This window comes from Alligator mississippiensis, chromosome 10, assembly GCF_030867095.1.
Source record: "Alligator mississippiensis isolate rAllMis1 chromosome 10, rAllMis1, whole genome shotgun sequence".
NCBI lineage: Eukaryota > Metazoa > Chordata > Crocodylia > Alligatoridae > Alligator > Alligator mississippiensis.
In genome coordinates this window covers 45164285-45175274 of record NC_081833.1, presented here as the reverse complement: position 1 = coordinate 45175274, position 10990 = coordinate 45164285, and the positions used below count along the sequence as shown (strand labels likewise).

The window sequence follows — 10990 nt, the reverse complement described above, 5'->3', positions numbered from 1 at the left end:
AATATTCTCCCTTTACCCATAAGGAAACCTAACAACTTCCCACTCAAAAAATATCTGAGGTCAAGTAACACCAAGACACTTCAGAATCTGCCCAGATAATTGCTGGAGGATCTAAAGCCTATAGGAACATCTTCATATTAATGTCAGTAGTAATACACATTATAACTCCACTGTGCACTCATTCCATTTGAAGGTCTCAAATCATTTCACCAACACTGCTGATCATAAATGTAGCTTTGTGATGATAGCCATGTGATCAGGTAGTGCCAGACCTTTTACTGCAAGGCCTTTAATTCTCTTACTAGACATGTATGTAAAAGTGACCTTCATATGGAGCAATTCATGTCTGCTCTTTAAAAACAATAAAGTATATCATATATATAAACAGCAAAAAACTTTATGAAGTAATGTCTGCTTTACATAAATAAACAATAAAGAAAGGCAGTAATTGCTTAATGTCTGAGATAGATTGAAGAAAAATACAGCCCTAATCTTATTATCCCAAAATCAGGGGACCGATGAAACTTCCTACCAAAGACTGTAAAATACTTAAATGAGACTCTGTGGCCCCATTAAGGTTTTATGTGGGGTATGTTTTTGTCACCATACACCTTGTGGGCAATGTTTCACTCTGTAAAGTTTGTTACATTACAAATGCTCCATTGATCAGATTTTCAGCACAGAGAATAAAAAGAAAGTGTACCGGTTTAGATAACCCCTCTATAATTAGCAATTATAGTGAAAGGAGACTCAGCAGAATGCTTCCATTTTGCAGCCATTCTATCTCAGATGGTCTGAAAATGTACTAAAGAGTTTATCAAAGTCCACTCAAATCACTCTTCTGTTAACATACCTGCTAACAACTACCAAGCACTCTGAAGTCTGAACTAGGACAGCTGCTAAAGTTCTTATGAAAGTTTCCAATACAGTGCAGTTTACTTTTGGCACAAGATAATTTTTTTAAAAAAGGTTCACATTTCATCCATGCACTAGTGATTAGCCAAGGAAATTATTAAAATAGCCAGATGTCAAATATTAAATAGAAATAACCTATGAACTTGTGTGCAGAATTCAAACTCCTCACCCTGTATACATGCTGACCTTAACTAGAATACTTTAATAAATTCACATCATTAATGATAGAAATTAGGGTATTACTCTTACAGAAATCTCTCTCTCATGAATAACAATCTGTATGCTTAAAAGATGGATCAACATATTCTGTAAGAAACTGATATTCATCATCAGCTGCAAATGTATCTCTGTTCAAATCTAAGGATGGATACCATACACATATCAAGTACACGCAGATTGGAAAACAAGTAGAATTTAGAAATGAAATGTACAGTCTCCCTCATTTAAACATTGCCTGTGTCACACTCCTGGTTTTTATTTTTTTTCAACAACATAGCTGCAACAAGTACAAAATTTGGTGTTACCTTTATCTGCTAGTTCCAGGATTCAGCTGTTTCTCTTTGCTTTGCTTGTCTAGTCTTTGGCTGCTGTGCTGCTAACAGCTATTTTGCACACCCTCCCCAAAGGCAACACTCAGAACTCCTTTCCTAGATACCCCCCACCTCCAGTTTGCTTGTTGCTTATGAACAGGTCTAGAATCAATCACAAAGGAAAGTCAGATTAAGCACTTGAAATATACACTTAATCCTTATGCTTGTAATTTTGTGTCATATGAGATTAAAATTGCTGTGTCTGCAGTTACACAGCTGGGTGTGACTTGCTGCCTGATTGTGTACATGTGGAGGGGAAATTTCATCTGCTCCCAGGGAAATATGGTTCTAGTATATAACTACAAATCTAGGGGTCCAAACTCTCATGCATATGACAAAATCCAGGAGATAAAACAATATAGCCCTCATCCCACTGGGCAGTTCCAAAACTCTCCAGCAGACAGCTGTGATTTTGTGAGAGCCCATCAGGAAGTACGTTCCTTTCCCCTGAAAGTAACCAGATGCATGAAACAACTCAAATGTCCAAGGGTGCTTGTACATGTGAGGTGGGGTTTAGTTATTCTAAATTAAAAAGTGGGTTTTTAATTGTGACCCACCGTTTCAATTTAGGGGCTTCCATCACCGTGATGGAATAATGACAGCCCACCATCGGCTCCCCCACCCCTGCTGCCACAGGCAGGCTCTGCTCTGGGGGGAAACAAGCACTGAGGGGCCTGATCCTTTTTTCTATACATGTACAAGCACCCCCAGGGGATAGTGTGTAGCTCCACCTACAGTAGGGCAATAATCCAGTCTAAAAGCTAAAGACATGATTTACATACACATCTGAAAGAAAAAAAATATCATCTTCTGACAAGACACAAGTGAAAAAGGCTCCCTGGGTCATAGTTTGCAATTTGATCATTCAAAGGCAACTAGGAGCCAAATCAGCCTTCCACACTGTGGACTTTAGTCGCAGGTTGACGTAAATCCTGAAAGAGAGGCTTCTGCAACCTCAATGAACTTCTCTCTCTCTCTCTTCCACCCCCTCCCCCCACTCGTCTGCCTCCTCAAGACTGAGCTCCAGCCAGTTCATTTTCATCTATGCCCTAGTCACATCTATTCTTTAGGAAAAAGGCTTTTCAACAAGAGGTAAGGGGGTGGTATTCAGTGTACTGTGACAAGGATACTTTTCTGAGCAGTAAAGGGTGAGATGGAAAAAATGTGAAGAAAAGGCAAAGAAGAATGGGAGGGGTTGGGCAGAGCTGGATGTAGAGAGATAGTTGGCTATATCTGATCTGGAAATCAGAACAAACCATTACAAAATTTGTACAAATAGACCATAATTGATTTAAAATGCATCTTTAACAATTAGGCAGACAAGGTTCTTTGGGTGAATCTAATATCTTTTATAAGACCATCTTAAATAGCCACCCAGATACCACGTGAAGAACTGCTGCAGTACAGAAGAAACCCCCCCACAAATCGCACACCGCTGGTTATGACATCACCCCTCCCTTGAACCTGTACAGAAAATCGTCAAACAATTGCAACCCATACTAGAAAGAGACCCTATTTTTAAAAAGATCTTCCCAGAGCCACCCATCCTAGCCTTCAGACAAGCACCGAACCTTGCTAACCTCATCACCAGAAGCAAACTTCCTCAAGCCCAGAACACACCAAAAGGATCCAGACCGTGCCATGACAAGAAATGCAAAACCTGCCAACACCTCTCCACCACCTCCACTATTACTACACCCCACAACAGAACCATCAGCATTCCTGGATCTTACAGCTGCACCTCCAGAAATGTAATATATCTCATCCAATGCACCAAATGCCCTGATGGAAAATATGTAGGAGAGACCAAACAACAACTGCACACCAGAAATCTATCAAAGACAGAAACACCCAATTACCAGTGAGGGCACATTTCTCACAAGAAAACCACTCTCTCTCCAATCTCTCAGTCCTGATTCTCAAAGGAAACTTACAAAACACTTCCCAGAGATGAGCCTATGAGCTCCACTGCATCAACCTCCTGGATACTAAAAATCATGGACTAAATACAGACATTGGATTTATGACACATTATAACCTGCCTGACATCTGACTCCCCAGGTATCGCTCCACTTTCATCCCCCTTTTCTCTCCCTCCCCCACCCCAGCCTGTCTCACCCATTGACTCCTCAATCTACATTTTCACTATCTGTCTTGTATGCAGACCAGCCCAGCCTCTGGCTTCTTTACTTTTCATTCCATCCAGGAAGGGCACACACCAACTGCTGAAACTTCCTTAGCCTGACAAAGGGTTTTTGAACCCAAAAGCTTGCTTAATAATTGTTTTCCAACTATTTAAGTTGGTCTAATAAAAGATATCAGATTCACCCAAAGAACCTAGTCTGCCTATGTCCTTAGACCAACACGACTACAACCTACACCTCTAACAATTAGACGTCTACATGTTTTGAATGTTAAGTAAAAGGTCATGCCCAATTGTTCTGATAACCTTCTTCAGTCCAAGTAAGTGCTCTTTCAAGTGCTACCTCCTGAAATTTACAGTGGGTCTAAAAGCAATGCCTAATCCATCTACAGCACAAGCGCAACTTGCAGAAAATCTTGCTCAAGAATTGTGAGTAGAGTTTTCTTTTATAGCTAAGGGGTGTCACACACAAGCAGATGTTTGCCTATATTTTTCTCTAAGCACATGAATAATAATCATTCTATTGGGATCTCAGCTTAGATAGAACAGGAGATAGCCATGGTTTCTCAATATTATATAATTTGACAAAACAATTATCCAGATTCAAGCAAGGTGACTATAAAAGGCAAAAATTCCAAAGCATCAGGCTGGTCAATTCTTAAACATTAGGCAAAATTATAAATTGTGAGACAGGAGATTCCCTGAAAAGAGCCAGTGGCTCTGGAAACTGCATTCCGTGTACTTTACTATAGCAAACATTCATCGTAGACCTTTTTCATTCAAGAATGTACATAGTTTTTTTATCTTAGTTAATCCAATTACACATTCTTTTCCAGTCTACATGACCTTGGATTTAGAGTTAAAAGCAGGCTCCAGGCCAAGTAGGAGTGAGCTCATTTTCAAGGATTGGGCCTCTTTGGAGAGTGGGAGTTAGCTGTCCTGGTAAAAGAATCAACTTTTTGATTATGCATTGCAAAAGCGGTATAATGAGATGAAGGAAGTGAGTTGTGAAGCATCCAGTAGTGGGTGGGTGATAATAAGATCACTTTTCATATCTGATAAATAGCCTAGTCTAGTTAGATGTCAAGCTAAACATGAGTGTAGCTACTGTAAACAAAGCTCTATATGTTACTACTTTAGCACATGTGGATTTCTGTATTATACTATTCTTTTTGCATGTGTCAAATGTATTGCTTAAAATACTATGTAAGACTACTTATATTGATATATATGCACCAACAGTGTGTGTGAACATCAAAGTACAGTGTAGATGATACTTAAGAATTTATATAGCACTTTCATTTCCAAAAAGTTTTACAAACATTAGCTAATACATTCTCACAACAGCTTTGAAGTAGGTAATAATACATTAGATGTGGTATTGCTATCCCACTTGCAAAACAAAAGTTTAAAGACCAGATTTTCAAATGTTTAATAACTTGTGACAGGACTGATTTGATGCTTACTGCCTGATTTCAGATGGGCTGAGCAGAAACAATCAGCTGAAGTCAATGTAAGCTGTCTGTGCTCACCAATCATGAAAATCAGACTCAGGTGATGTTTAATGAAGCAGTCAAAGATAGGGATTCCTTCTAAAAGTATTGGCCAGGCAATCTTGAGAAGAAGTTTGTATCAGAGATGAGGTAAGAATGTGGGAATCATTCTTAGTCATCCTGGCCTCAGCTAAGATTTGGAAATTCTTGACTACTGGTCCTGACCTCAGGCCACCAGACTGCTTCTTTCTAAAGTGTTATTCTGATACGAGTGTATTTTATAGTTTAAGCCTGATTCAATGTAGCCATCTTTTTCCTGTAAAATACCCCAAATCCCAACTTACAAAAGTGTGTGTGTGCATGTTTTCTCTAGATACAAAAGTACTGCATATTTGTATCTGCTACAAAGTCTTATGGTGAAATACCTTCTCAAAAACTTTTTTGGCCCTCTTGGTTTGTAAGCCACTATGGTGTGTCTACACATTCAATACTGCGCTGTAATTATGATGCATTTAGTACCTGCAATAATAGGTACTAATTTAATGCAGCATAAATGGCACTACTGTATATTAGCAGAGAGGAATGCTTTTTGTGTGATGCTTAATGCTCATTGAATTCCATCTACTGTGCAGTAGTGTGGTTTTTGCCAGCTGCACTAATGAGCAGTAGAATTAGTCCAGTGTGCGTTAAGCAATCTCATGTAGATATGCCCAGCGTTAACCAATTTACAGGAGTAGATGCATCACTGATTGTCATTACTGAAGGTCCTCCCAGTTTTCAGTTGTGCCCCCACAGCACCAGAAAAAAAAACAAACAGGTAACTTATTTAGGTATGTAGGTTAAAAAAAAAGTGTCCTATTTAATTGTGTTTTGAGATTTTTCTCTTTACATTTCCAAGGGTTTCCTTTTTCTTACTACACTTATATGACATGCAAGATTACATCCCCTTTTCTCTGTATTCTTTGTATTTGAAGACCAATAACTCTAAGTATGTTCTTAAAAGAGAAAAAACAGCTTGAAAGCTGTCTGTTCTCAGCTAAACGGACTTGAAAACACCACTCCCAACATGCAAGATAATTACACACACTTAATATTTGTTCCATGCAATGTTTGTATTCTCATTAAGATAAACCATGAAAAGCTTCTATTCTTCCTTCTGCAGAATTTTTCAAGTTATGTCTGTTTCAGAGTATATTAGGGTTCATTATTTTCAGGTGCCAGGGGCTAGTAGTCTTTCCACCTCAATTTCTAAAAGAGTGCAGGGATGGACAGGATTAACCAAACTCCTTAAAAACTTACAGAGAATATCAGTTTTGCCTTTTCCCTCCTCCAACATCTCTCAGGTGCCGAAAAGAAAAGCAGGAGAGAGGTCATATGCCCCTGTAGACCTACCTAAACAGCAAGAAACAGGAAAAGGTTGTGTGCATTTAAAACACATAAATTGGGTTTACTATCAATGGAAGACATTCCAGCTCACCTTGAACCTTTTATGTAATTTAGTTTTAACTGTATAAACATTGCATATGTAGATAATTTCATTCCATTGATTTAATGATTTATTAATAAAATCAAATTCTTTGGCTGTTAAATGATATGGCTTCTGTATCCAGAGCTTATCTAGGTTACACATTACATACTATAAATCAGTTAAGTGACATTTACACTTCTGCTTATGAGGAAATGTGACATGGTACAACTAACTAGGTTTTTCATCTTGCTGAAGCATGACAAACATTGCTCAGTGCCAACCATAAATCTAACCTTGTCCAACCATAAATCTAGAGTGCTCGCAAAAGTAATTTCTTTTGTATTAGTCTGTTCTTGCCAGAAGCCTTGGTTTTGTATTATTCTGGCCTACATTGCAATCGGTGCCATAAAGCCATTCAGTTGTTATGCAGGTGTTGGTTGGCTGCAAATTCCAGTCCCATACAACTGTGGTTTCAAGCTGGGGACAGGCAATTATTTTGTAAAATCTGTTTAGCACTACTTCTCCTCTTTTCCTTTAGTTATGTTCAACCTGGCTGCTGTCCTCATAAGGATGACAAGTAAAGGTAGGCTGCCTTACAGACATAATCCTGAGATTTTTATAATTTCCTCAACATTTTCTTTGTGCTGATGATGGAGGCACACTACATAGATGCCAAAGCAGTTCACCTTTTCCTGTCTTTTCTTTCTTCCACCGTTCAGAACCCAGCAGCACCCAACGCACTCTAGTGTCCCCTGTACACATGCAGGTAAAGGCACAATAGGATCTAATGCACAATTCACATGATCACACCTTCTGCTGTGCCACACATGCATGGCAGGAGACATGATTGTGGGATTGTGCATTAGATCCCATCATACCTTACCCCATCTGCCCAATTCTAGGCTCCCTCTGCACCAGTAAAAAGCAAGCTTCTGCAGCTGGGAGCCCCCCCAATTGCAGGGCTCCCGGCCACAGCACACACCACCAGGCCAGATCACAAAGGGTTTCCTGCACTCCTGGGGTGGGGGGGGAACCCTCTGGCCTCAGGGGTTTCTCATGCCCCAGAGCCCCTGGCAGCTGAAATCCCCAGGGTTTTACACGGGGCAGGGTGCACCAATGTGGCTGGGAGCTTTGGCAGCTGGGGCTCTTAGCTGCAGGGCAGATCACTCTACACCTGCAAATGGAAGCTAGTAGTAACCCACTCTCAAGCTAATACACGTTTTCCAGGCGTGACTTCAGAGCTGGTTGGAGTTTTTTTTTTTATCTTCCAGCAGCTATTCCTAGGCCGAGCTGGTCTGCAGGGAATTGCACAATTAACCAGTTAATTGCACAAGAGCTCTAAAGCAGAGGGGCGGCGCAGACTCCGAGCTGGTATTTACAGCCCGATGACGGTGACCATTCCGCCATTCCAGCCACCAAGCAGCCTTGGCCGGGAAGAGCAGGGCGCGTCACCTGACGGCGGGAGCACGGGGGCCCTTTCCGGGCCACACGGACTTCGCTCGCTGCAGCGCGTGCACCCCAGGGCTCCTATGACGTTGCAGTCCATGAGGCCTTCGCCCGCCGCCAGAGCGAGTCTGCACCGCGGCCCCGCCCCCCACGGCTGAGCGCGAAGCCTACAGCTCCCAGCAGCCCTCGGGGCATCACGCGCCACTTCCCCCCCCGCGCCGCTGCCTACGTCACCAGGCAAACGCAGCGTGGGAGCCCCGCGAGCGGGGCGGGGCCAGAGCGCGGCGGGGGGCGGGGCCGGGCTGGCCCCGTGAGTGACAGGCGAGGCCGAGTGAGGAGCCGCCGGTGCCGGTCGCGGTCGCGGTGCCATGAGGCAGCCCTGAGCGCCGCGGCGGGGCCCAGCGCAGCCCGGCGGAGCGCGGCCCGGGGTGTCGCCGCGCCCCCGCCGCCAAGCCGATGACTGCGGCAAACTGCGGCGCCACCGACGACTTCGACTTCAGGCTGATCTTCGGGGAGGACGCGCAGCCCGGCCCGGGGCCGCCGCCGCCGCTCGGGCCGCCCGGTGCGTCGCTGGCGCGGGCGCCGCATCCTCGGGGGGAGCGGGGCGTGCAGGCCCGGGCGCGCGGGGCCGGGGCCGGGGTCCGCGGGCGGCGGTGACAGCTGTGCGCGACGCGCTCGCGCGCGTCATCGCCGGGGCCTCCTGGGGCGGGGGCGGGAGGGACCCGCTGGCTGCTGCCGACGCAGAGAAACTGAAACCGGGCGGAGGCGGGGGTCTGGCCCCTGGGACCTCCCTGCCACTCCTCCCCGAGCCGGGCTCAGGCCTGCCCCTGTGGCGGGGGGTGGCCGGGACCCAGCTCCTTTAAGCCCCTTTGTAGCCGGCTTTCAAGGCTGGAGCATAGCCATTGCCTGCACCAGACCAGACATTGCAGCCAGGTTTCCCCGCCTGCTCTCGAGCTCCTCCCTGCTCCTAGAGACCTGTGCTGTGAGGGATTAAAACACAAAAATAAAAGCGAACAAGTGAGAAAAACCCGGTTCTTCTGTCAGTTGTGTTTAAACACTTGTGTCTCCCAGCTGCACATTTCAGGGCTGTGTGATTGTAACCCTTATTGCATTTTCAGTACAGGAGGATGTATGGCACTAAGGTGACATGTCCGCTGCCCTTGAAAGAGGGATTTTTGGGTGCGTGTGTTCTCCTGATTTGACAGCTACATGGAATATATTTTAATACTTAAAAAGAGACAATGTGGTGAAGACAGAAAGCTTTATACTGTGTTTGTAGCTCAAATGGAAAACAAGTGGGAGAAGCAAGTACATTGTAGTAGTAGCAAATAGGAGTTGGAACAGCCCCAGTTTTGTACCAAAGTTTAAAGAAGTGTGTGTCTGTAATGTGCCCATAAAGGCAGTGACAGTCGAGAGAAATGAATATAGAACAAATTGCTCAGAAACCTCATAGGAAACTGGCAGTGGCATTGCTAATTTTAAATTAATGTTTATAAAACGTGTTTTGATGTAGTGGAGTACACGGTCAGTACTTTAAGCAGGACGGGAGTGGGGTGGGTGCCCTTAGAGACTAGCTTGTGGTTCTCAACCTGTTAGACTCCAGGCATCCTAAGAAAATGCCAGATTTTAGTTTTCTCTCATTTTGTGATTACAGAAAAATAATAGAGCATTTTTACTGTTGTAGGGGACTCAGAAAGATTACAACAGGTCAGAATGTTTTTAATACTATGGATTCCTGTTTGAAATCTCCAGGTTTATATTGTGAATCATGTTTGTGCACCTGCTAGGGCTGACATTGTGTGGCATTCTTGAAAGGATCTCAAGGCATTCCAGAGTGCCACAGTAACCTACTTGAGAATCACTGGCATAAGCTTTCATAGATAACAGCCTACTTTGTTAGATGTCATAGCACCTGCTAAACTAGGCTATTGCCTATAAAAACTTAAGCATTTCTGAACAAGTTGGTCCGTAAAGTGCTATCCTGCCTTGTCTCCTCCTTGTCTTCAGACTAACACAGCTCACTACTTCCCTCTACTTGAAAAGATCACTCATGCTGTTTAATAAAGGCTTGGTGGAAATAACTTTTATGGGCTGTTGTATAAACTAGATATTTACCGTGTGAGCCCCTTGTATGTAATATTGTAAAATGAGCTGCATACTGCACATATGTGGAAGAGTGCCTGGATTGTTAAGGTGATGTGTGCTGCTGTTTGCAGGGGGAAAGCAGGACCTTCTAAATACATGCTTGTCACAGATGAGAGTAGGTCCATTTTCCCAAAAGCCTCCTTTAAGGACTGCCAGTTCTCAGAATTAGTTTGTTCTATTTAGATACATTTAAAGTTTTCAAAAGTAACCTTCTAACAATTCTGTATGTCATGTTTCTGGTGCTGGGTATGTAATAACAGTTACTACTTTTATACACTAAGAAAAATATGTATGACAGTTTGAAAAGTTGAAAATGAATAGTTTAACAGAATAGTCATAAGCATTCTGGAAGCTAAAAAATAATTCTTTCATAATCGGGTAAAACAATTAGTGCAAGGAAAGAGCTTAATTCTGTGTTCCCCTTTCTGTGTGTGCGCCCCTATATCTACTGTATATGGGTGGGGAACTACTAGGTTTTTTGGAGGAATGCCCAACAATAACTTTCTGCTAATAACACAAGTCTAGTTTGATGCTAACTAACCTTTTAAAATTGTTTTTCTGCTTACTTAGTCCAGAATACTGTAGTGGTATGACTGCATATTTATTGCTCACAAATAAATAGTTAACAACAGAAACAAGCCCCCCCCCCCCCCGGGTAAGAGATGCCTAGATACTTATTTGCTTGCTTCAACAGCACATTTTTATTTATTTATTTATTTTGCTTTTAAACCTGTTTTCTTAATGGTAGTAGCCTTTGATTGACTTTTAAATGAGCACTTAAATCACAATG

The 10990-nt window shown here is 43.0% G+C and overlaps 1 protein-coding gene across 7 annotated transcripts in view; it reads left to right on the top strand.

Moving 5' to 3' along the window:
• The first annotated feature begins 2487 nt into the window (after nucleotides 1–2487).
• The window catches only part of NFATC3 (nuclear factor of activated T cells 3), a 162816-nt gene continuing 154313 nt past the window's right edge, over nucleotides 2488–10990 (top strand). For 3 of the 7 annotated variants that reach the window (XM_059713769.1, XM_059713768.1, XM_059713762.1), the window contains exons 1-4: nucleotides 2488–2597; nucleotides 4485–4590; nucleotides 7148–7192; nucleotides 7881–8617. In XM_059713769.1, coding sequence (XP_059569752.1) covers nucleotides 8512–8617 — 106 coding nt within the window. In that variant the 5' untranslated portion in view covers nucleotides 2488–2597; nucleotides 4485–4590; nucleotides 7148–7192; nucleotides 7881–8511. The remainder of the gene's footprint in view (nucleotides 2598–4484; nucleotides 4591–7147; nucleotides 7193–7880; nucleotides 8618–10990) is intronic. The other 4 variants (XM_059713763.1, XM_059713766.1, XM_059713765.1 and 1 more) reach the window with 4 other exon arrangements.